The 26,728-nt window shown below is 41.9% G+C and overlaps 3 protein-coding genes across 4 annotated transcripts in view; 1 reads left to right on the top strand and 2 right to left on the bottom strand.

The window, feature by feature from the left end:
• Nucleotides 1–259: 259 nt before the first annotated feature.
• tmem19 (transmembrane protein 19) lies at nt 260–10,384 on the bottom strand. 2 transcript variants are annotated; one of them, XM_047389753.1, is made up of 8 exons: nt 10,167–10,384; nt 7,826–7,973; nt 6,888–7,001; nt 3,576–3,713; nt 3,425–3,501; nt 3,173–3,350; nt 771–980; nt 260–690 (listed from the first exon to the last, which is right to left on the bottom strand). In XM_047389753.1, exons 2-8 carry the CDS (start codon nt 7,953–7,955, stop codon nt 530–532), a joined length of 1,008 nt encoding a protein of 335 aa, XP_047245709.1. In that variant the 5' UTR covers nt 7,956–7,973; nt 10,167–10,384; the 3' UTR covers nt 260–529. The 2 variants fall into 2 exon arrangements, with proteins under 2 accessions (XP_047245709.1, XP_047245707.1); XM_047389751.1 differs by lacking the exon at nt 10,167–10,384 and adding an exon at nt 9,116–9,290.
• Nucleotides 10,385–16,103: 5,719 nt separating this feature from the next.
• kics2 (KICSTOR subunit 2) lies at nt 16,104–23,466 on the top strand. The gene is made up of 3 exons (XM_047389560.1): nt 16,104–16,585; nt 17,219–17,522; nt 22,412–23,466. The coding sequence occupies exons 1-3, from the start codon at nt 16,354–16,356 to the stop codon at nt 23,229–23,231; spliced, it is 1,356 nt and encodes a 451-aa protein (XP_047245516.1). The 5' UTR covers nt 16,104–16,353; the 3' UTR covers nt 23,232–23,466.
• A 1,320-nt stretch (nt 23,467–24,786) lies between these two features.
• The window catches only part of LOC124882908 (SLIT-ROBO Rho GTPase-activating protein 1-like), a 49,000-nt gene continuing 47,058 nt past the window's right edge, over nt 24,787–26,728 (bottom strand). Inside the window, exon 23 of the mRNA XM_047389561.1 lies at nt 24,787–26,583. Within this exon, the coding sequence (XP_047245517.1) occupies nt 26,149–26,583 (435 nt within the window). The 3' untranslated portion in view covers nt 24,787–26,148. The remainder of the gene's footprint in view (nt 26,584–26,728) is intronic.

The raw sequence follows: 26,728 nt of genomic DNA, 5'->3' as shown, positions 1-26,728 counted from the left end.
AGCTTAGTATGGTGTGTTCACTGATCAGACAAAGATCAGAGTTATGAGTTTCCAACCCATCAGTCAGCAATTGGTGACAGTCAAGCTGAAAGTTGTTGGAGTCCTGTATCCCGCTGATTTCTCCTGGCATCTCCCTTAAAAACCATGTTTGCCTTTTTTAAAAGGTGATTTTTTTTTTTTTATGATAGAATTAGACAAACGCATACATTTTTGGTATATAACACTTGAGATATGGAAAATCGTAAAGAGTGGAAGCAGATTTCTAAAGGCTAATCAGTAAAGTTTATTAACTGGTCAGTGAAGAGAACTGTTGAGTTTTTATGATGTAAATGAATGAATTTAATTAGACGTTTCTCTGCAGGTTGTAGGAATGTATGAACTTTACTAAATGTGTTAAACTCTTCAAGCAGCTGATGATGTTGGACCAACAGTCTGTCAACGGATTCAGTTTTCCGGGTCCATTTCACACGCACAGTCCTCAACGTTATTCCTCTCTGACTGGACCCCGTGGTCGGATCATCCTCTTCGTCTATCGTGGCCACAATCCCCACGCCATCCCAGGCAGGAAGAGGACAATGAGGACGGAGGAGAACAGGTTCACAGCATTGTTGTCCAGGATGGGCTTCCCGCAGATCCTCCGGGTGGTGGCCGACTTGTAGCTCACCACCTTCCCGATGCTCGCGTCAAAGCCTGAGGGCAAAGACAGGGAGCTGGTTGGTGAACGCAGCCACATAAGGAAAAACGGTAAGAGGCTGAGAATAATTACTGACCCGAGTACTGCATGTGCGCTCCCAGGAAAGAGTCCAGCATGGATCCCAGCAGGCCGGCCATGCCGCCGTACACCACGATCGGCCACTGTGGGTCGGCCAGGTGCAGGTCGCTAACTGTCAGGAGCTGCGTCACAAAGTATGCCACGCCCACAGCCGCCCCGCCCAAGAAGCTGGCGACCAATCCGACAGGAGTGACGCCTCCATTGGTTCCTGGATGGAAGGGATCCGGATAAATAAACAGAGAGGAAGCTACAGTCTGTTTTCAGGTAAAAATGACCTAAAATGACATATAAGCAGCTTTTAAATTAATATTTGATGCTTTTAAGCCGTTTTAGGTCAGGAAAGTTCAATGTTCCCAATATTATTTAAAAAAAAAACTGGCACCTTTCACTTCCCACTAAAGTTTTTCTGAATTAGCAAATATAACAGGAAAAGAAAAGAGTGAGTGTATTTCTGGCCTCTACGCTTTAAACTGACTGATAAAAGTACTGATTTTAATGTTCTCCCACCAGGTCAAAGTGAACAAGGAAACCTGCAGTTTGTCTCCTCTAAGAATCATTTAACAGTGAAATATTTACTGTAGAAACACACAAGAGAGGATCAAATCCTGCCTGTTCTGAGCCAAGAAACTCAAATTTAAACTGATCTGAACTTTTTTGGTCTGATTTTACTGTTTGACACAGACGTGGTTTTTTTAACCTACCAAAATCTGAAAAGTGTGGCCTGCATTTTTATTTACCCTCTGAGTGACTCCTTATTTGCCCGTTCTTTGAAGAGCAGCTCAAGCTCAGATTGGATGGGGAGCGTCTGTTGACATCAATTTTCAAGTTTTGCCACCGGTCTTTTACCTGGATTTAGGTCTGGACTTTGACTAGGCCATTCAAAGAAATGAATGTGCTTTGATCTAAACCAGGAGGTATCCAACTCCAGTCCTTGAGAGCCACTGTCCAGCAACCATAAAATGCATCAAAACACCAACACAACCCAATTAAATTTGCTAAATTACCCCCTCAGCATGTCATCAGGTTCTGTAGAGGCCCAGTAGGGATCCATTCATTTGATTCAGGTGTGTTGGACCTGGGATGTATCTAAAAGCTGCACAACAATTGCTACTGAGGACTGGAGTAACTCTAAAGCATCGTATGGTAACTCTGGCTGTATGTTTAGGGTTGTTGTTGAGTCATATTCTTGATGTTTCTGCCTGTTTTGGTTAACAGACAGACAAAATGGTTCTGGACTAAAAGCAGCCGGGGTCCAGAAGAGGTAGTCTAAGGCTACGTTCCCACAGCAGGTCTTGATGCTCAAATCTGATTTTTTTTTGTGTGGTCGTTCACATTACTTTGAAAATGTTGCGGCTCCAAACTGACCCGCATGCACATAAGAACAATACGAGCGTCGTCAAGCGCAGCACAGCAGTAAACACGGAGAAATAGGTGTTATGATTTAAGTGCAAAACAGAAGGCATTTACAGGTCCTTCTCAAAATATTAGCATATTGTGATAAAGTTCATTATTTTCCATAATGTCATGATGAAAATTTAACATTCATATATTTTAGATTCATTGCACACTAACTGAAATATTTCAGGTCTTTTATTGTCTTAATACGGATGATTGTGGCATACAGATCATGAAAACCCAAAATTCCTATTCAGAACTTTATCATGTCGAGGGCAACTTTTAATCATATGTCAGCGTCTCTCCTCTCAACTCCACAGGCAGAAGACTTGATGCAATCCAGCGTATCGGACTGCAGCAGGGGCAGATCATCACATGCTCGGTGACCTCGATAGCATTTTAAAGTCCTCTGTTTGTAGGGTCGTTTATGAATTTTATGACACAAACTACGTCCCACATCCAGACGGTTTCTATGAGCCTTTTAATTAGGCTTGAATAAAGTTTTATCTCTGTTATTAACGAGCTCTAACGTCTCGCTGTCTCTCTACTGTGCGGTTTTATTCTAGCCTCCCGTCTGTTTTGCTAACTGTAACCGTTTCCTGCCGGGCAGCGCAAAATTGTGACAAAAGCGATGGAAATTGACGTCAAAGTCACATCCGATCCGTCTTGGTTGTTCCCACTGGAGTCACATATGAATGTGGCTGAAATGCGACTTGAAAAAGTCAGAAATGAGCGTTCAAACTTGTTCTAAAATGTCTAACCTGGTCACTTGACCAACCCCCCAAAAAAAAATCGGATTTGGGCCACATTTACCTGCAGTGTGAACGGGGCCTAAAAGACCTTCAGGAAGCCTGGAGATATAGTGATACGGTCCACTTTAGAAGGTTGTAAGCAAAGAGGAGAAGATCTGGATCTTTGACAGAATAATTTTTTATGTTTGGTTATGGGTCACAGCTGCTAAAACATAAAGGCAGACAACAAATTTCGGATCAAACGGTTTCTTACCTGCTGGGACTTCCTTCCAGGTGGTGATGAGTCTGGGCTGTGATTGGCTGAGGATGGGCCCCACCTCTGAGGCCCAGGTGTCCCCTGCGCTGCAGGCGAGTGCGCCTAGCAGAGACAGGCACATCCAGGAGGCAGAGTACTGTTTGCCGAAGTCGATCGGGATCTCACCTGGACCCACCTGCAGCACAGTAACTGTGAGCTTCATGCATGGAGGTATTTTCACTGTGGAGCAGCTTTCTTCTGTGTTTTTACCTCAATCATGTAGAGCAGAGCCAGCTCTGTGGGAACTCCTCCATTACAGAACACCTGAACCCAGTTCCTCTGACCGCCTAACAAGAGAACTTTCAGTTTTACATGATTTCTTTTAGGTTATAAACGACTAGATTACTGCATCTCCTCCCACCTTCTTTGTAGTCAGCATCTATTTTCTTCTTTTTTTCTGCCCCCCATTGGGTCAGCTTGGTGGAGGTGAAGAAGAAGGTCAGCAGGGTGGAGAAGAAGCTCAGGTTGGCCATCGTCAACACAAAGCCCACCAAGAGAGCTACAAAAACACAAAGGTCACATCACAGAAGCATGAGAGGAAAAGCTTCAGAGGTAATTTCCTGATTAAACACTGAGGATACGTCTCTTTTCTTTTTCTTCGTTTGAGATGATGCATGGTGGTGGCAGCATCATGCTGTGGTGCAGTTTTGCTGCTAGTGATACTGGTGCAATGAAGAGGACTACCACTACATTCTATACCTTATCAAATTCAAACATCCACTTGTTGATTTGAGGTGAAGAACCTGGAGGTAGCCCTCATCCATTATTTCACTCATTGAAATGCAGTGCAACAGCCCATAGCATGATGCTGCCACCACCATGCTTAACAGTTGGAACAGTTTTCTAACAGGTCTAAAAGCCGCACCTCGACTCCTCTAATCATACTATTCTTGTCCCCAAACTACTCGATGTTTTTCTGACCATAAACTCAAGTTAACAGATAAAATCTTTTTTCATATATTTTTATTGTATATTAAGAAATAAACATAAAAGACTAACTAGATTTAGGTTTATTGAGGCATATGTTTTAGCCTGTGCATATAATATTAAGCATTGTGTGGGTGACAGAAAATCCACAATTAATTCAAACTTGATCACCTAACTTTTTAAAGGTTGTCGTTCCATGCTGGAAATATGGCGGCTCAAATAAACCCTTTAATAGCACAGAATAATTGTGAAAGCGAGGACTACACGCATGACCAGCAGCTGCTGCGTTCAGAGATTTTACCACATGGATACTGCAGCACAAAGATCAGATTGTTGGATTTTCATGGTTAGAACCTCACCACTACACTGTGTCCAACTGTTGACTGAGCCTTGACATTCTATAAAGGTCATCTTTCTGCAGATCACTGATCTTTATCTGGGGATTTCTATTTGTGGCAGCAACATGACACAAAGAGGTTAAACTGCTGAGGTTTTTAGGTTTAATGAGGCTGCATTCTAAGCAGTATAATACAAGAACTTTCTGTGCCAATATTAAAACATGGTTTCGCTGCTTGTTGGATGCTTTCTGAAACATCCACTCAACACAGGGAACATTATTTCGTTTCTTGTGATCTCTGTTTAATGGTTTCTACTCCAGTTTAATGAATCATTATAGTTTTGGTTTGGTTTTCAGACCCAAAGCTGCACTTAATCAGCAGATAAAATAAGAGAAGACAGGTTTTCATGGGAAAGGGACAAAATAAGGTGAAATTTTACCAGATCAAATGGAAAAAAGTACCAGTGACCAAATAAGGTTAGCGTCTGAAATTGGCTTTATGAAAGAGCAAAAGGTCACTTTTTAGACTGTAATTCGCTTATTCATTCACTGCTTAATGTTGGATTTCAGAGCAGTCCTTCAAAATAAAAGCCTTCCAGCTGCTGGCAGCATTATGCTGTGTGGCTGTTCAGTGATGAGAATAATGATGAAGGTGGACTACCACCAAATCCTTCACCTTCGCCTCAACCATGACCTGTTGAACCCTGGACACAGTTGGGTCCAATAGGACAAGGATCCCAAACAAACTGGTTTAAGAGAGGATGAATCAGTAAGCTTCTGGAAAGGCTTTCCTGAAGCTCCAACCTGAACCTTGTTTTGGGTCTGTTTCATAGAACCAACCAGTTTAAGCTCCAACTCTATCAAGAAGAGTGGTCAAATATCAGCTGCAATGATTCTAATTAAAACACTCAAAATATTGTATTCATGCCAATGATGAGTCCAGAAAAACATCTCGCCATAATGTCTAAGAAACTTTAAATGTCCCTCTTGCATATAGAGCTCCTTAATGACCAACTACGTCACTTCCTTCCATGTTGATGTTCAGTGAAACACATTTGCAGCATCTCCTGAAAAGAAAGGAGCTCCTGATTTTGCTCTTTATCCTTTCTATGTCGAGTAGCAATTGTTTTAGCCTGATTTAATAAACATATTGTGTTAATGATGAAGAAAATAATACATGGTTTGAAATTTGTTCTGTATTTGTATTCAGGCCCCTGAACTCCGATCCCGCTAAATAAAATCCTCACTAGTTTCTGGCCTCAGAGGTTTGTTAGAAAACATCAGAGAACAAACAGCATCATGAAGACCAAGGAACACAGCAGACAGGTCAGGGAGAAAGTTCTGGTTCAGTTTAAAGCAGAGTTAGGTTCAACAACAATACCCAAGTTTTAAACATCTCAGAGTTCTGTTCAATCCATCATCTGTACATGGAGAGAAGATGGACCAATTGTAGACCTACCAAGACCTAGAGGCCTATCATAACTCTGCAGGAGCTGCAGAGATCCACAGCTCAGGTAGGAGAATTTGTCCACAGGACAACTATTAGTTGTGATTTTCACAAATCTGGCCTTTAAAAAAAAGAGCTGTTTACATCAGAACCCAGGTTGGGTTACAGTAGAAGATGATGCTTCGGTCAGATGAGACTAAACTTTAACGTTTTGGTCTGTTTGCACCATGTATGGAGTACAACTAACACAGCACATCACCCTGAACACATTGTACCCACAGTGAAACAGGGTGGTGGCACCATCATGCTGCGGAGATGCTTTTCATCAGAAGGAAAGATCTATGAAGCTAAATACAGAAGAATCCTAGAAGAAAACCTGTTAGAAGCTGCAGAAAACTTGAGGCTGAGTTTCACCTTCCAGCAGGACGACATACAACCAGTGATGAGAATAATGGGATGGTTTCAAACAGGGGTGTTTCCCTACTTTACCACACCTGACCCATATGACCACATTAGCAGGCTCCTTCAGAACTTGGTGGCAGGCATAAGAGAAAATTTAATGATTTGAATCAAGGTTCGGAGCAGGGATAAACTCAAAGTCCAGACCAAAATCAAACTAAGAATCTGTGGCAAGACTCTGTAAACTGATGTTTACAGAGTCGCTCTGTCCAATCTGACTGAGCAAAAATGTCTGTCTCTAGATGTTCAAAGCTGCTGGAGAAAACCACAAAAAGACCTGAGCTGAAGCTGTGGAGAAAAGGTGGTTCGACTCAGGGGCGCAGAATACAAATGCACGCCACACTTTTCAGAGTGTTATAAGTAAAAAATGTTAAACCATGTATCATATCCCTTCTGATTCACAGGTATAAACTACTTTGTCTAAAATAAATAGCAGTTTGTGGTTGTAAAGTGATAAGAAGTTGAATGTGTGTAAATGCTTCCATAAGGCACCGAAAACTCACCTCCGAGAGCTCCTGAACGGTTCAGACTGCGTCTCTTTAGCGCTCGAACCGTCAGCGTGAGGGGAGCCAAGATGGAGAACAGCCATCGCCATGGTGACACCGGCTGCAGGTTCCCTGTAGAACACAGCCAACCACATGATTTAGTCCATTAGTTTGACAATCACAAATATTAGAGGGTGTAAGTTACTTTGAAAATCAGAAACATTTCTGAACCTGATGTTTTCCCTTCTTTAGACTGTATTGATGCTAAGCTAAAACAAGCCTTCTCTCCAAAACATTAGCACAACAAAAAAAACACCAAACTTTCAAATTTTTGTGAGAAATTTTTTAAAGAGCCAGAAAATTATAGAGGAGCAGTTCAGTTATAAAAGCATTATTTGATTCATGAAAAATCAGATCATCTCCAGGTTGTGAACAGAGAAGGGAGGGCGTTCTGGGTTGCGCAGGAACAAGGCTGCTTTTCATGATCAAGTACATATTTATCAGGAGGGGGAAACTGTTTTGACATTTAACCTCAAAGATGTGAAAGAAAGTAATCTGATCAGAACAAAATAAATATAAAACCTCACTCATCAGGGGAAACGATGCTTTCTTTGTATGACCTGGCTGAATTAGACCTAAAACAGTGCCTAAAGATGACAGCGACCCAGACAGTGGTTCTGATCTCTCTCCATTAACTCTGTCCACAACAGCCTATAGGAACACCACAGTGATGCATGGTGGTGGCCTGTTAAACCTTAAATGCAACTGACTGATATCAACTTGATTTATTTCTTAATTGCATCAAAGAACCACCAGATTTTTAAAGCATGTCAATGAAGAACAGCCGCAGAGAGATTCTGAGAAGAGCACATGGTTTCACAGTTTGGTTTCAGAAGATAAATTCACACAATCTTTCCAACATCTTCACAGAAAGCTTTCCCCTGCAGGCAGCTTACCGGAGATGGCGCTCATGGTGAGGGAAATGATCCAGAAGGAGAGAGAGAGCGCCAAAGTGGCACACAGCACGATCATATCCGTCATCATCTTGAAGTACTCCTTCGACAAGATGTCGTCCTCAGAATCCATGATGGCGAAGAGGTGAAGCTGCAGGAGAAAAGATCAGAGTTGTCTATGTAAAGCTGATCAAACTGTTAGAGCTCACTGGAACAGCTCAAACAGAGCATGGATCAAGATCTGATCAATACTCGACCCAGACCTTGGGATGGGCCGATAACTCCATCATCGATCAAGGTCTGAAATTGTTCCATCAGATCCTTCCTACAGTTGAAAGTCATTTTATTGAGATGCCAGAGAAAGTGTTGGAGTTACAGGAGTTTTCAGCAACTTTCTGGAGCAAAGCAGTGTTACCCCTCCCCCACCCGTTGTTGCGCACTGCTGCTCAGCTGCTTGAGACTATTACACTTTTCCCTTGCTTACTTCACATCCAGTCCCTTCAGAGAAATACCTAAAAGCCAGGAGCTCCACATCAGACTCTACAGGCTCCAGTTAGCAGGTCACAGATTAAAGTTCATAACAGGATAGTCAGAAAATGACTGAATGAGTATGACACGTTTAGAAGGATTGAGAGAAAGTCTTCTAAATTAATGCAGCAGTAAAATGACACACATGACTTCTGGAACAATGTCCTTTAGATAGATGAGACCAAAGCTGAGATGTTTGGTCACAATGCACTGCACCACACACCAACTGTCAAGCACGGTGGAGGAGGGCTGATGATATGGGCTTGTTCCACTGCCTTACGACCTGGGTACCTTGCAGGCTTCGAGTGAAGTATTGCCTCTTCTGTAAACCAAAGTCATATAGAGTCAAATCCAGGACCATCTAACTCAAACTGCAACAGTGGGCAAAAATCCTTCCTCAAAGAGATGGTTGACTTTTGGTGCTTGGATGTATCAGCTGTTAAATCACTACCACGCCCTCTGCATTATGATTTAATTTAGTTTCATAAATAACAACAACGTTTGAGGTGTTATGTTGTTTTTTGGAGGTTGAAATATTCATGTTTCCTCAGAGAAAACGTGTCTTTCGCCCTGAACAGATTTATGTAAACCTTTGAAGTTCGCCATCACCGGGGTTGTCGAAGTAAAATTAAACAACTTCTTCGAACATCTATATAGGTTCTGTCGATTTGATTTAGACAACCAGACATATACTGGCCGTTTGTGACATTTTAAAACTGTTTAGCATCGACACAATTGCAGAATTGAAGACATTTCTGGACTCACCGGTTTCCTTAGAAGCCATCGTGACTTAAACTCACCACTCCCTCTTGCTGTAAAAGCTAAACAAATATATAACAAATATATATAACACTTAATACATTTGTTTTTACTGAAAGGTAACGCGAACAGCTCATCGGCTGAAACTTCCTTTGACCGTTGGCCGGAGGGGAAATAAGCCGGCGGAGGGATCTAAGAACCGGACTCATTTCCGCTTTACTCTTAAAGTGACAGTAACCAGAAAAAAAAAACTTATTTTTGCAGGCTCGTAAATTATTTTAATTGACTGATTCGTGTTACTTGCATTTAATCCATATATATATATATATATATATATATATATATATATATATATAAATAAAAGATGTGTGAGCTGTTTGCAGTGACACAAACACCTGGAATCTGACCTTCAACGCAGGTTTATGGTTTCCAAGACCCTCTATGGTGCCCATGCTGGCCTCTTAGAGTTAGCCACAACAGTTTCTTGTGTCATATTGATGACATTGGTTTGTGACCCTAGGCTCAAGCATACGTTTGCATGCCCTTTTGCATCAGGACAACAATCCAAAGCGTAACAGCAAGTCCTCCTATGAATGACTCAAAAATAAACAAATAAAGGTTTTGAAGTGGCCTAGTAAATTTCTAAACTTATACTTAAGAAATTATCTTTAAGAAGTAAAATACTTTTTAACAGTACTGTATCATTTGGTTAACTGAATCATAATCGGGTATGTTTTTTAGAGTCACGCTTTAAAATTTTGGTAATTTAATAATGCGTCCAGAACTGTGCTTTGAATTAGAGTGCAATGAAACACAATCTGAAAGGGAAATTACTTGAAAACGTTCTTTAATGATAATGAAAATAAAACAGTTGCAAAACTTTGATTAAGGTTGTAGGTCTTAATTTTTGCTGTTTATTTCTGTTCAGAACACAAACACAAGGAAAACCACAACAGATCAATTTGAAAGTGTTTAAAGCAGCATAAGCATAATATTGTAACTAGCACAATATTATAGAAAGTGCCTGGAAGCAGAGGTAGGACATATTAAACCTCACCGTTTTCTCTTGAAACTCTGATCTTCTACCAGCACGTAGATTAAAGCTTCATCATGATCCCTGGCAGCTGTGGTCACATGTGACAGGCTCTCATCCCAACAGCAGTGAAAGCAGCCGAGCACAAACAGAGCTCTGTCTCTAGTTAAGATGTCTCCTTACATTTAAACACAAACTGTCCTCCTGGTGCAGAAAAATCCCCCAGGGGGTTCATCTACTCCAATCATCGACCTTTAAATGACGCTCCTGTCAGCTGGTTTCCTGTTCCCATGACAACTCTTTGAATGTACTGGATTTTCTAGCTCATAGCAACTTTTGAATTTTGCTTAACTCTTAACCCGATGTTTGGGTCCTATCTTTTATCCGAGATGGCTTAATCCCATTTGAGACCGTTTATGAGACAAATTTCAAAGCTTTATAAATACTGAAGCCACAGGTTACTTCAGAAATCTGCCTGGCACAAAAAGTCAGCTGATTAAAGCAATAGAAGAGAAAAAGGAGGAGATGAGAAAATAGCTAAATGTTTTTGAGGAAGTTGATGGTAAATATCCTTACAATAGTCTTCATTTACAGTGAACAAACAATGTAGGCGAAATGTACGATTTCAATGTATAAAATCTTAAAATAATGGCTGGAAACCCAGTAATTACATTAAAAACAGTGATACATTTTGAAAAAAAAAAAAATTTAAAACCAACTGTGTAATAATAATGAAATCAATGAAGCTGATTTAAACCATTCATTGGTGTGGCCCCTGACCTCTCTGAAGGTCAAATGGACAAGTGGTGACTTTGTTTAGAATCTTCTGAAGGGCCTTCCAGTCCACAGCTGAAGATAAAAGTTGATGTTTATCATGTTTATGATCATTAGATTTATGGATTTTAAATACAAGTTCACCATTTCTTAATTTAAATATTTACAGATACAATTTATTTTACAACCCCAGACAAAAAAATTATAAATAACTACTTTCAACGAACAGTGATGAGAAGGAGGCAATAAAAAGTCCTGTTTACACTTTGCCACAGTTTACCAGATGAAAGGAACACATCACTCATGTGGGAAAAGGTGCTCTCTTCTGATGAGACCAAAACAGGAACCTTTTGGGCTACATGCAAAACATTATGCATGGTAAATCTCTAACACTTCAGATCACCCTGGACACATTATCCAGAGCTCGGCCAAACAGGAGGAGCTTGGAGTAAAGACGCTGCTCCTCCACATAGAGAGGAGTCAGTTGAAGTGGCTGGAGCTTCTGTTTCAGATGCATCCTGGAAATATCTCCCAGGAGGTGTTCCAGGCATGTCCTACCGGGAGGAGGCCCAGGACACGCTGGAGGGACTATGTCTCTCGGCTGGCCTGGGAACGCCTCGGGCTTCACCCAGAGGAGCTAGAGGAGGAGTCTAGGAAAAGAGAAGTCTGGGCGTCTCTACTTAGTCTGCTGCCAACCCGACCCGGTCCCGCATAAGCAGAACACGACGAGTACGAGTAAAAAAAGATCACTATATCAATAGTCTAGAAATATATTAATTCTAAGGCTTTACCTATAATTTACTGTTCACTTATACTTCCTTATTTATCATATTGTGTGGACGTGTGGGGCTCCACTTACAAAACAACAAAAAAAGGATATAATTCTTTTGCAAAAACGAGCCATACGCTTTATAATTAAGGCTGGTTATTAAGAACATACTAATCCACTATTTATGAAATCCATTATAATTTGAGCTATTACAAAATGCAAATAATGTTTAGAGCTGCATCCCATCTAAGCTGGTATCAAGGCCAAAAAATGTTGTAAAATAAAATAAAAAGTATGTGTTATATTGGAAGTACTGTTATTGATCTTGATGTGTGTGCTGGGAAAAAAGGCCAAACAAGTTTAATTTATGTTGCAGACAAATGTCTATATTTTCTTCCAATATTTTGGGGGGGGGTTTAACCTCAAGATGTGAGGTATTCTCAGATCTTGTTGAGTTTTTGTTATCTAGAACAGGGGCTTTTGTGAGCAGTTTTATCAGTTTTGTGTTGTTTGGTCACGATCATGCATCCTGTCTACACAATAAAACAAGTAAAAACATCTCAGATTTTGCCAAACGCCAAAGAAAAAAGATGGGTCTTAAGGAGTGACTTAAAAACAGTGAGTGAAGAGGCCTGTCTTATGCCCAAAGGAAGATCATCTCAAAGCTTGGGAGCTGCCACAGAAAAAGCACGGTCCCCTCTGAGCTTGCATTTTTTTTTTGGCACCTTCAGGAACAACATGTACATACTGCTAAGACGCTGACGTTAGCATCTGATTCCCATTTTCAGGAATCGGCGCTTGAGTAAAGGGCTGTTCTGTGCATTTTACTGTATAGGACAACATTTGATCCGCTATAGTACAAAATCTAAAATAGTTAGGATGACCACCGCTGAACTGGAGTATTTTACATTCGTTGCCGGCTCTATTAAATACAGTTTTGACTTGAGAAACCTTTATTCAATTTGTGAACATCTTTTTAATATAAATCATACTTTTTAGTGTGATTTAAATACCAAATAGGTCAAACTGGACATATCATTTAAACCTAATGAAAGGATACACTAGAGTAAATGTCTGTCCCGGTTTGACCAGTCTGGCTATTGTAGTTTGCAAGTTGGACCCTATTTAAGGGTCAGGCCAAAAGCAAACAAACATTAAATCCTTCTTTTGATTTTTAATAACTGAATAAAGGTTGCAATTAGGAAACCTTATTTTGTAGAAACTGAAATGATAATAGAATAATACTGTTCAGGTGTAAAATAAAAGATTTTGCAAACACAGCTTAGATGGATCACAAGCTGGATCCCATCTAAGCTGGTCTCAAGACCAAAAAAAGTCTTAAAATTGTTATCTTTAAAAAATAAAATAAAATGAAGAAAAGCATCACAAATCACAAAATGTATTCAATATGATTTGCAATTTATTGTAGAAAAATTATGTCGAAGCCTGGCCTTTATACAGTTAGGCCCAAAAATGTTCATACCCCTGGTGGATTTTGATTAATAACGATTTTCATTTAACCAACATCTTTGTTTCTGATAGGAAATAAGCATTTCTCAAAAGATTTAAAAACATTGAACTCGTACTCGTCGTCTTCCGCTTTATCCGGGACCGGGTCGAGGGGGCAGCAGACTCAGCAGAGACGCCCAGACGTCCCTCTCTCCAGACATCTCCTCCATTTCCTCCAGGGGTAGCCCAAGGCGTTCCCAGGCCAGCCGAGAGACATAGTCCCTCCAGCGTGTCCTGGGGCGTCCCCTGGGCCTCCTCCCGGTGGGACGTGCCTGGAACACCTCCTGAGGAAGGCGTCCAGGAGGCATCCTGTATAGATGCCCGAGCCACCTCAACTGGCTCCTCTCGATGTGGAGGAGCAGCGGCTCTACTCCAAGCTCCTGATTGAGTGCAATGTTTTCCTGGAGGTCATAAACTCACTTGGCAGTGAAGCAGCTTTGGCCCACGGGAAGATTTGTCGTGTTTCTGCAGAGAACTCTCATGTTTCTAACCAGAAATGGATTGTCAATGCATAGGAGGACTTGTTTTCCTAACATGAAGTTATCAAAGCGTGTTTTGAAATTTTCAATCAGCTTCTTCACATATCCAACGTGATGCCGATGATCTCCCGTTCCTTTGGTCTGTTCCATAAGTTTTGGGAAGTAGAGCCGTTCCTCCTGTGGTATCCATGAACTAGATGTCAAAGCATACCTGTGAACACAAGAATACCTGCTTTGAATGGCTCAGCATCTCATCTTTTTTTTGAAGGATGATTTTGTTATGTTAGAGTCTTCAAGCCATTAACTCCACAATGCAAGATTTAAACAGATAGTTCCGAGTCTGATGGTTTCTGGTTTGAACCTTAGGGTCTTTACTTTTTAAAGATGATGAGGTTTTGTTGGCATCTTAAGGTCATGACCTTCAGCATGCTTGAGAGCAGTTCACAGCCAGGATTAGAGTCAGCCTTTCCAACAAATCAGTACATGCACTGAATAAACACAGAAATTTCCCCTGGCTACTTTGACACATCCAAGTAACAGATTTAAGATATTTATGACATCAGCACAAGAATGATACTACTGATGAACACAATGACTCTTATAAGCTCTATTTTTTCCAAGAATCATTGCAATCTAGCGCCTCCCGGATTCCTTTGGATGTCATTCATGCCACTAATGTATACAGGGACTCTAATACGAAGAGTTTTTCCAAGAATCATCCCAGTGCAGCTCTACATAGAATCTACTGGACTTCTCTTTGCAAAGACAACCAATTCAAATGATCTGAATCAATCACACTGAGGTGGGGTATAACTGCATTTGCTCTGGCTCTGTGGGATAATTCAGGAATTCAGGAACAGTAAGGTCTTTAATTTATTTGATGTGTGACAGATCCATGGGGAAGGTTGTTGATATTTTTGATAATATATGTGTGAAATGATCTGATTTCTAATTGTATGGATAGTACCTGTTAATCCAAAACATCGCACAAATTCTGGACTGGATTAGGATGCAGAAAACCTTGAAAAGTTACCTGTTTCTCAACAGACACCATCTCCTTCTCTCACCCTCTCACCGTAATGTCATGTCTTCCACTGGAAATTTTCTTCAGCTCAACCAGTCACAGTGGAAAAAGTAAGGAGATCCTGTTTTTAGCTTCAGGGTTTTATGAATCAGAACATGATTAAACTGATCTGGTCATTACCATGTTATTATATGTTAAAGTTCATGACACAATAAGTAGACAAAGACTTTAAAAGTGTGGCTTATTTGAAAATGTTGGAGGAGAAAGCTTCTTCTCTCTAAAAACAATACAGCTCAAAACTTTAATTCGCAAAGCTGCATCTGAATGATGGATTAGACTCCTGGAACAATAACCTCTGGAAAGATGAGACCCAAGTAGAGATGTTTGGAGAAAACCAAATGCAGCATATCAACACAAACACCTCACAGTATCTAGAAAATTTTGAAAAGTGGAACTTCTTCAGCCAACAGGTTCTGTTCAAAATTAACCTAGTCAAAAATATTAGAAATCGGGTTCTGTTAGCCCATTTGAAGAACTACAAGAACATTCGACCAACATAAACACATTGGTATGATGAAGTTTCATGAGGGTTAAAGCTTTTCCCTGAATAAATAAGAGGCAAATATTTTACAGCACTGTAGATTACAAATTTATGCTTTTTGATGCATTTAATGGATGGCATTAATTTTCAGTATTTGACCTGCTGAACGACCAATCAAATTGGATCAAGGGAATATTGGCCAACTTTGATTTCTGGTTGCTTGATTGTTGCATCGTCAATAAATTAGCATAATGTGATCACACTAATATTTTTAAAGGCTAACAATGATTTTGTTCTATGGTTATATTACAAATTTATTCCTAAAAAACCTAAATAAAAAAACATATTTCTTGGATGGCTTCACACCATTTTTATTTTGTGGTAACAAAAACAGTTATGTAACTTACCACAGTTCTCTTGTGTATAAATAATATACTTTTAATTAAATCTTATTTGTAAGTTTATTGCTAACTGTGGAAGCTCATTGATGACACTTGAAATAAAACAGTGGAGGTACAAAGTGATAATTTTAAGTTTAATATTGTGATCGTGGCTTCTCTTTTATAATTACGACTTTCAAAGTTATAGTTCTGACTTTGAAACTCATAGTGATGATGTATGTTCCTCTTTTTCCCTTTTACGTGGTGAAAATGGGCTTTCAGCCTTAAAAATCGAAATTCAAAGTCCTTTTAGAAAAAAACAATACTTTAAATTGTGTAAATAATAAATACTTATATAAAAATGTAAACTATAAATTTCTTTTATTGCATTTAAACATGTAGATCATCTCTTTATGTAAAATTGTTTAGCGGCTACTGTCTCCACTCCCAATATGGCGGCCGCAGTGACGTTTTAAGATTTTGTGTGGTCCTTCTAGCTTTCCGTAATGTTTACTTCCTGTTAAACCAAAATGGCGTCGAAACGATGAACAGTTAGCTAGTCTAACAGCTAAAAATATATCTCTTTTTTTTTTAGTTCATATTAAATTGCATTTATCGAGTTTAATATGAATATTTACTTTCTTTTATGGTCTGTATCTGTTTAAAAGTTTGTAAGTTTAGAGTGTTTTTGAAGGCGAAGGATGTTACCCTGTTAACACCGAGCAGCTCAGAGCCATGGCGGAGGCGGAGGAGCTGCGGCCCGTTCCGCGAGAGAGAGCCATCCTGGAGAGCTTCTTCGCTCAGCTCGGAATGTTCTCATTCGACCGAGCCAAGGACTACGTGGAGAAGGAGAAGGACAGCAGCCGGAGCTTCGGGGCCATCTGGAGCTCTCTGCTGGCGGCGCTGGCTCACCTGTCCGCCGCGGAGAAGGTGTACCACAACCTGACATTCCTGGGGCAGAAGATAGGTAACTGGGGGTTCTTTATCTGGAATAACCGCCTTATACACATTTGTTGAATTTTTATATTGACAGAAAAACGAAGAAATTGTTTTTGGGTCACTAACAGATTGCCATAAAGTTCAATTTACCATCCATAATGAAAACATCCATCAGGTACTCTTCTAGTAATATTTCCAAAACATGACTGACCATCTGTTGTCTTGGAAAAAATACATTGAACTGGTCTGTAAAAAGACAAAACAAAGAATATATTTCCTTCAACACCCGAGATCCTTCAGAGCAAGTAAAGAATGTTTAGCTCCAAGATTGTTGGTGAGATTAAATAATAAAATCTCTAACCCTGACCGCGCTCCAAATTATTAGTATACACTGTTACTATTTAATACTTATATTTTAAAAAAAATGTATCATTCAAAAAGCAGCTTTTTGTATTTACATCTTTGTCTAATATTGAAATTAGTTTGACAATCTGAAACATTTAAATGTGACAGAAAAGAAAAACAAATCTGTAAAGAGGTCCCGTTTTTAAACACAAAAAACGCAACAGATTTCTGCCACCAGGTGGCGCTCTAGCAGCTGAATTAGGAAAGGTGACAGTCGGGCTGCATCAGCAGTTTTTCTCTGCTCAACCCTCTGCAGGCGGCCAGTCGTTCTTCAGCCGGAAAGACTCCATCCGCACTGTCTACACGTCACTGTACAATGAACTTAGGAAGGTGGTGACCATGGGGCGCCACAACCAGCCTACTTCTTCCTCTTCATCGTCCTCCACCTCCCTCGAGGACCTGCTGTCTCACCTGTCGGAGCAGCTGTGCCACTTCACCCAGGCCCGGATGGAGATGGCCGACGTGTACGAGAAGCTGCACTCGCTGGCCAGCCAGAAGAGCATCAACTCAGAAGAGCTGGTCTCCACGCTGGAGGCCGTCCTGCACAAGTACAGCTCCAAGTGTGTATCTGACTCTGCTTTATGAGCCACATCCTTAGGTAGTGTCACAGATCAGTCTGCAGATTCAAGTTTTTAGATAAAGCAGCAGAATTTAGCTTCTTGCTGCATGTGTAAAAATGATTAACTACCCCTGCATCACAAAGCATGTCCCCTTTATATTCAGAGAGAAGAAAAAGAACAACTACAAAGTGACACATTGAGGTTGGTGGAGAAAAAAATAAGCTGAAGCAGGAAGAGTTTCCAGGGAAACATGTCAGCAAAACTGTGTCCTGCATTTTGTTGCAGGAGCACAAACCGAGCTGCAGCCGTTCCCCATATGGTGCACATCACCGGCTTAAATGTGCACTAAAAGCTCCAGACCTTGATAGTTTGTGGCCCATATATACAGGTCCTTCTCAAAAAATTAGCATATTGTGATAAAGTTCATTATTTTCCATAATGTCATGATGAAAATTTAACATTCATATATTTTAGATTCATTGCACACTAACTGAAATATTTCAGGTCTTTTATTGTCTTAATACGGATGATTTTGGCATACAGCTCATGAAAACCCAAAATTCCTATCTCACAAAATTAGCATATCATTAAAAGGGTCTCTAAACGAGCTATGAACCTAATCATCTGAATCAACGAGTTAACTCTAAACACCTGCAAAAGATTCCTGAGGCCTTTAAAACTCCCAGCCTGGTTCATCACTCAAAACCCCAATCATGGGTAAGACTGCCGACCTGACTGCTGTCCAGAAGGCCACTATTGGCACCCTCAAGCAAGAGGGTAAGACACAGAAAGAAATTTCTGAACGAATAGGCTGTTCCCAGAGTGCTGTATCAAGGCACCTCAGTGGGAAGTCTGTGGGAAGGAAAAAGTGTGTCAGAAAACGTTGCACAACGAGAAGAGGTGACCGGACCCCGAGGAAGATTGTGGAGAAGGGCCGATTCCAGACCTTGGGGGACCTGCGGAAGCAGTGGACTGAGTCTGGAGTAGAAACATCCAGAGCCACCGTGCACAGGCGTGTGCAGGAAATGGGCTACAGGTGCCGCATTCCCCAGACCTGGGCTACAGAGAAGCAGCACTGGACTGTTGCTCAGTGGTCCAAAGTACTTTTTTCGGATGAAAGCAAATTCTGCATGTCATTCGGAAATCAAGGTGCCAGAGTCTGGAGGAAGACTGGGGAAAAGGAAATGCCAAAATGCCAGAAGTCCAGTGTCAAGTACCCACAGTCAGTGATGGTCTGGGGTGCCGTGTCAGCTGCTGGTGTTGGTCCACTGTGTTTTATCAAGGGCAGGGTCAATGCAGCTAGCTATCAGGAGATTTTGGAGCACTTCATGCTTCCATCTGCTGAAAAGCTTTATGGAAATGAAGATTTCATTTTTCAGCATGACCTGGCACCTGCTCACAGTGCCAAAACCACTGGTAAATGGTTTACTGACCATGGTATCACTGTGCTCAATTGGCCTGCCAACTCTCCTGACCTGAACCCCATAGAGAATCTGTGGGATATTGTGAAGAGAACGTTGAGAGACTCAAGACCCAACACTCTGGATGAGCTAAAGGCCGCTATCGAAGCATCCTGGGCCTCCATAAGACCTCAGCAGTGCCACAGGCTGATTGCCTCCATGCCACGCCGCATTGAAGCAGTCATTTCTGCAAAAGGATTCCCGACCAAGTATTGAGTGCATAACTGTACATGATTATTTGAAGGTTGACGTTTTTTGTATTAAAAACACTTTTCTTTTATTGGTCGGATGAACTATGCTAATTTTGTGAGATAGGAATTTTGGGTTTTCATGAGCTGTATGCCACAATCATCCGTATTTAGACAATAAAAGACCTGAAATATTTCAGTTAGTGTGCAATGAATCTAAAATATATGATTATTAAATTTTCATCATTACATTATAGAAAATAATGAACTTTATCACAATATGCTAATTTTTTGAGAAGGACCTGTATATCAACACCAACATTTTTTGAGTGTTTCCTTTCATTTTTGGCTGCTTTTATTTGGTTTTCAATCAGAAAAGATTATTTCTGTCACCCACTTTCCCCAATATCCTGTAAAACATTCGCACCCTGTGTTCAAACAGGCCAACTTTGTTCATATTGTTCTTTTTTATTTCCCCCTGCATCTGTTATCTGTCAGACTGTGAGATCTTCTGGGGTTTTCATAGATTTAAGTAAAGAAGTGGAAAGAAACTGTCTTTATGACAGACTGTCTCTGAAACCATCCAAATAATGGATTGAAAATCATTCGAAGTCCAAAGAAAAACCTTAACAGAGCTTCTGAAAAGCTCGAGGGACATTTATCAAACCCCACTTTAAAACATTACAGCAAAGAAATTAAGCATTAAAAACATGAATCTACAAAGTAGGTGAGCCTCTGTTAGGAGATGATGTATAAAGACATATCTACTAACATTCATGGATTTCATTAATTATTCATTATTGGGTTTTAATGATTTATTTAAGCTTTGTATTTCCAGCAAGGAATAATTATTCAACATGCAACTGCCATGATTTTTGAAACCAAGAATTTGGTGCTTACGTTTGATTTTTTTCTAATCACATAAGGTCAAAAGTATACATACAGACTCAAATCAAAAGATGCACACTAATAATTGGTTAAGTCGCACCTTCACCACATGCTTCCTGTAGCCTTCAGCAAGCTTCTGGCATCATCGGGGGTGTTTTACTGCCAGTAGAAGAGCTGCCAGAAACGTTTTTAACGTAACCTCAAATTAACAGCTTGATGGTTGAAACTTGGAGAGAACTGGATCCCAAACACACATCCAGACTTGTTCTGCGATGGATACAGCTGACTAACATTAAGCTTATGGTGGTAGAAATGTCCCTGAGCTCCACCTTCTTTATGTGTAACAGGCTTAAATGGCGGGTCTGTATCAGGAAACCAGTCAGTTGCAATAATCGAGAGATTAAAAAATCCAGGCAGAACAATCCAAGAAGCTCATTTACAGGTCCTTCTCAAAAAATTAGCATATTGTGATAAAGTTCATTATTTTCCATAATGTCATGATGAAAATTTAACATTCATATATTTTAGATTCATTGCACACTAACTGAAATATTTCAGGTCTTTTATTGTCTTAATACGGATGATTTTGGCATACAGCTCATGAAAACCCAAAATTCCTATCTCACAAAATTAGCATATTTCATCCGACCAATAAAAGAAAAGTGTTTTTAATACAAAAAACGTCAACCTTCAAATAATCATGTACAGTTATGCACTCAATACTTGGTCGGGAATCCTTTTGCAGAAATGACTGCTTCTATGCGGCGTGGCATGGAGGCAATCAGCCTGTGACACTGCTGAGGTCTTATGGAGGCCCAGGATGCTTCGATAGCGGCCTTTAGCTCATCCAGAGTGTTGGGTCTTGAGTCTCTCAACGTTCTCTTCACAATATCCCACAGATTCTCTATGGGGTTCAGGTCAGGAGAGTTGGCAGGCCAATTGAGCACAGTGATACCATGGTCAGTAAACCATTTACCAGTGGTTTTGGCACTGTGAGCAGGTGCCAGGTCGTGCTGAAAAATGAAATCTTCATCTCCATAAAGCTTTTCAGCAGATGGAAGCATGAAGTGCTCCAAAATCTCCTGATAGCTAGCTGCATTGACCCTGCCCTTGATAAAACACAGTGGACCAACACCAGCAGCTGACACGGCACCCCAGACCATCACTGACTGTGGGTACTTGACACTGGACTTCTGGCATTTTGGCATTTCCTTCTCCCCAGTCTTCCTCCAGACTCTGGCACCTTGATTTCCGAATGGCATGCAGAATTTGCTTTCATCCGAAAAAAGTACTTTGGACCACTGAGCAACAGTCCAGTGCTGCTTCTCTGTAGCCCCGGTCAGGCGCTTCTGCCGCTGTTTCTGGTTCAAAAGTGGCTTGACCTGGGGAATGCGGCACCTGTAGCCCATTTCCTGCACACGTCTGTGCACGGTGGCTCTGGATGTTTCTACTCCAGACTCAGTCCACTGCTTCTGCAGGTCCCCCAAGGTCTGGAATCGGCCCTTCTCCACAATCTTCCTCAGGGTCCGGTCACCTCTTCTCGTTGTGCAGCGTTTTCTGCCACACTTTTTCCTTCCCACAGACTTCCCACAGAGGTGCCCTGATACAGCACTCTGGGAACAGCCTATTCGTTCAGAAATTTCTTTCTGTGTCTTACCCTCTTGCTTGAGGGTGTCAATAGTGGCCTTCTGGACAGCAGTCAGGTCGGCAGTCTTACCCATGATTGGGGTTTTGAGTGATGAACCAGGCTGGGAGTTTTAAAGGCCTCAGGAATCTTTTGCAGGTGTTTAGAGTTAACTCGTTGATTCAGATGATTAGGTTCATAGCTCGTTTAGAGACCCTTTTAATGATATGCTAATTTTGTGAGATAGGAATTTTGGGTTTTCATGAGCTGTATGCCAAAATCATCCGTATTAAGACAATAAAAGACCTGAAATATTTCAGTTAGTGTGCAATGAATCTAAAATATATGAATGTTAAATTTTCATCATGACATTATGGAAAATAATGAATTTTATCACAATATGCTAATATTTTGAGAAGGACCTGTATGGTTAGGTCGATGCGACTTCCAAGTATTACTCAGGGTTTATTTTTATATTTGAGAGTGTATGTATAATTCTGAGCCTTTGTGGATCAGAGAAAATCCCCAATGAATTCAAACTTCCTGATTCAGTTCTTGTTGTATAATCATCGCATCCTTGGAACAAACATGTTCAAATAAATCTTTAAATGCTCAAATTAACCTGAGATTCCTGTCTATGATGAGTGGATGGAAACATCTCACTAGAACTGAGTCCAGGTTGCACTGTTGGATTTAATCCGTCCCGTCCTCCGTCCTGCTGTCTTGCAGGTTCCACCACCCTATCCTGGCCCGGGTGGAGGAGGGTTTCCAGACGGAGGTGGATGTAGTGACCCAGTTGATGCGCTGCCAGGCCCAGGTGTCGGAATGGCACTTCCTGCCCGCCCTGCTCAGCCTGCATAGCGCTCACACCAAACTCACAGCTTGGGCTCAGTTTTTCCAGCGGCAGAAGGAGACCCGGAAGAATCTGTTCGGGGGTCAGTCCCAGAAGGCCATGCAGCCTCCTCATTTGTACGTGTGGCTGCAGCGTTTCCATGCAGCGCTGCTCGCCAAGTTCAGCTTCTACTTCCACGAAGCTCTGAGCCGGCAGACGGCTCCTGGAGACATGAGAACCATGACCGCCCGGACCGCACCGGACTACTGCGGTAAGATCTCCGCTTTCATCAGGAAGCACGATGCCAGCAATGTGTCGCTGGTGTTTGACAACCGCGGCTCAGTGAGCTTCCAGGGCCACGGCTACCACCACCCGCACTCGTACCGAGAGGCCCCCAAAGGTGTGGAGCAGTTCCCGGCGGTGGTGTCGCTGCCTTCAGGGGAGCGGCCACTCACGCACTGGCCCAACGTCATCATGATGATGAGTGACCGCGCTGCCGAGCTCAACACTCTGGAGAAAGTGGTTCAGTTCTACGACGATAAGGTCCAGAGCACATACTACCTTACCCGGCCCGAGCCACACTTCACCCTGGTGGTCATCTTTGATGGGAGGAAGTCAGAGAAGGACCAGCACATCACCTCCTTTCTGCAGGAGATCTCTGGCTCGCTGCGGAACTGCAAACCCTTCAGCATCCTCAAGCCGGGCTCAAAGGGCTGAGCTCGGCTCGGAGCGGGACAGGACTCGCATTTACACCTGAAGTTCTTCTTACCTAACTTCTTACTTCTGTGGTCCAACTGCTAATCTGAATCTTATTCCAGACCAAAGAGATTTAATCTGCTGATTCTTCAACGAGAATACAACGAAGCTTAATGTAAAATCTGTTTTAATTATTTTCCATTTTGTTACAGTTTTACGACCCAAATAAAATTCTAATTTGGTTCTTTGTCCAAAATAACGTCTCTGGTGCTTTAAGACGAGAAGATGAATTCATTCATTTTATGATCAACACCTAAAGAGAGGAGTCCATGATTCATTAGACTGTTTCGGTCCTGTGGCTACAAAGAAAAGCCCAAATCATTAACCCTCCTCCACCGTGCTTGACAGGTTGTGGGTTTATGTCTCTTTATGCTGTGATTGGTTGTCTACACACATGGTGTCTAAGAAATCTACCTGTCTCATCTGTCCAGACGTCCTGTGGTTCATTCAGATGCAACTTTAGAAACGTACGTTGTGCTAAAGAGGCAGTCTCCATTTCTTTAGCCCACGTGGGGTCAAAATTACTCATACAGTCTCAAATATATACACAAATTCACTTAAATGTTTTAAAAATGGTGCTGAGGATTCCTGTATGTCTTTAAGTTCTGGTTAGCCAGTTCTGCAGCTTGTAGTTTAAAAAAAAAGACCATGAACCACTGGACCGACCAATACTACAAATAATACCAATAGGGAAGTCTGAGAAGAATTGATTTTCACACCAGCTGGAAAAGTGTTTTGGAGAGATTTCCAAACAACCTAAGGTTCAAAGGTCATCTACTGAAACAATTGTGAGGACGTAGATGGTATCCAGATGTGTCATCACATTGTCAAGGTCTGGAGGAAGACCCATACCTTTCCTCACAGAAGAACTCAAATCTGTTTGGGTGTTCAGGACCAGAACCAACACCGTCAAGCTGGGCTAGAGACTGCAGTTTCCCATGTGGACAAGCCAGATGTCTTCTGGAGAATGATTTCCTGGTTAGATGAGACAAAGACTTTCCACCCTAAGAACAATGTACCAACTGTCAAGCATGGTGGTGGCAGCATCATGCCAGTTAAGGGAAAGGAATAATAAAGGAGAACTACCTCCAAATTCTTGAACTTCACCTCAGATCAACAGCTAGATGGTGGAAACCTGAACACAGTTGGGTGCTATGATAGAACAGTGACTCCAAACACGAGTCCAAACTGGTTTTGGATTTTTTTAAAAACAGCAGGCTAACATTTAACTTTCCCAAAGCTCCAACCTCAAGCCCGCTGGCAACGTGTGGACCGTAGTTAAAAGCCAGATCCGTGCCAGGAAACCCCATCAATTATGCCAAGAAGAGAGGTCAAGTATCCAGCCAGGATGAGACCAGAATATTGTTCATGGCTACTACAAGCGTGTGGTCCAGTTACAACTTCCTTTGAGACATTTATACAAATATTTGTTGGGGTGTTTTTATATTTAAACTTGTGTGTATAAATTTAAGCCCAACCTGCAGTTCCAGGTTTTTAAAGAAACACCCAGTCAGTCTGTGGCTTCAATGCTAATTTATTCAGGTTGATTTATAATATAAATACAACACATTGATACAATCCATTTGGCTATATGAACTCGACTTCAGGGAGCTCAGTTTTTCAAATACAGCAACACTGACAGACAGAAACCGTTTCTGTTTATTATCAAACACATTCAGAGAAAGCTCCCCCTTCAGGTAAAATGCACCAACATGTCATGATGCTACATGCCAAGGACACAATCCTATACATCAAAGTGCAATGTCACAATGGGTTAATGTTAGAATTCATAATTCAGGAATCTACTAAACACTTCTATGATTATTTCATTCGGAGTGCTGCTGCTCTTTCAGTCAGGACATGCGTGAGTGGATTCACAACTCCCAAAAAACACGAGGGTCTAAAAAAAAAAAAAAGGCACTTTCACCAACACACACACACACACACACACACACACACACACAGCCCGGTCCAGTTTAACACCACACTCCACATTCACTGTGCTGTTCAAGTGTAGTTTCTGGGCATTTATAACACACAGCCCCACCCTGTTAGCTTATCGGAGAATTTAAGGTTAACTAGTGACTTTAGTGTAACACAGACAGACAGACAAGGTGGCATGCTTTTTGCACTCAGGTTTGTCGACTTGCAGTCGTGTGTTGTGGCACTCAAGGCGGGCATGAATTATCTATTCTGCACTTACAGGGGAGCACGACGAGGGCGGGCGAGCACACACACTCCAACACATACAAACGAGGACAAACTCAGGAGGAGCTGCCTCCTCCTGCAAACACAAGAAGGCTATGAAACAGTGAGGCCGCCCACCGAACATTCAGTAAAGATGGCCGAACAGTCGTTAAAATGCTGAAAACATTCGTTAAGGGTTTTTTTTTTTCTGTCTCCGAGCGCCTCCGACGGAGGCCCAGGTGAGCATAGTAGCAGCTGAAACGGAGTGAAACGTTTTAATTGAAGTCACGCACGCCATTGAGGCGTACATGTCCTCCTTTCAGCGACCAATTGGGTCGCGGATGCAGCAGCCAATCTGGTGTCTTTGGGGACACAACATTCACTTCACTGAAACTACGTTTTTACGGGACTTTCCGCCTCACCAGAAGTTCTTTTAGCTAACCTTTGATTAATGCTTCGATACATGGAGAAAGGAAACTCCTACACATCAAGAGATACACACCAACCTGACGACACAGAAATATCATGGCATATCATATCATAGGTCATGTCATAGATTATAATTTATTACTACATTAAAAGCCTTTCCTACCGTTTCTACCCTCATGTTGATTAGGATCATTAAGCAGTACCCTGATCTCCTCTTCTGGCCCAGTTTTGGCCTGGGAGGCCTGATTCGGCCTGGTTTGACTCACATGGTGCAGGATTTGTCCAGTGGGGGGGGCAGAGGCGGGGTGCTGCTCTTGGGGGGCACCACTGGTTTCGGTCTCAGGGCAGGGGGCCGCAGCGGAGCACCCATGCGGGCGGCTGCCACAGGCTTGAAAGAGCCCAGGGCATCGGGGGACGGGTTAGCCGGTCTGGGAGGTCCGGCAGGGGGTCCAGGGAGTGGACTAATGGGGCTCATGGGACTAAGGGGGCTCGGCGTGCCGGGTGTACCAGGCGTTCCAGGTGTGCCTGGCGTGCTGGGCGTGCTGTGGGGGCTGGGGGACTCAGAGGAGCAGGTAGCAACAGGGCCATTCTTCACCTGCTCCAGGGTGTCCAGGACCACATCGGGGGCCGGCCGGCAGCCTTGCCGCTCCAGCTGCCGGAGTTCGCCCAGAGCTACAGTCACTGTCTCCTCGATGTCCTGTAAAGAGGGAGGAAGCTCAAGTGTGACTGAAATGTGCCAAAGTTATCAATGAGTTATCAGAAAAGACTGTAAAAAGCTATAAAAGAAGAGGTTGCAAAGTTGATCATTATCTTTTATTCTGCCTACAGTTTTACCTTTATAG

Source organism: Girardinichthys multiradiatus, chromosome 17 (assembly GCF_021462225.1).
Source record: "Girardinichthys multiradiatus isolate DD_20200921_A chromosome 17, DD_fGirMul_XY1, whole genome shotgun sequence".
NCBI classification, from domain to species: Eukaryota; Metazoa; Chordata; class Actinopteri; order Cyprinodontiformes; family Goodeidae; genus Girardinichthys; species Girardinichthys multiradiatus.
This window is presented reverse-complemented; position numbering and strand designations above follow the sequence as displayed.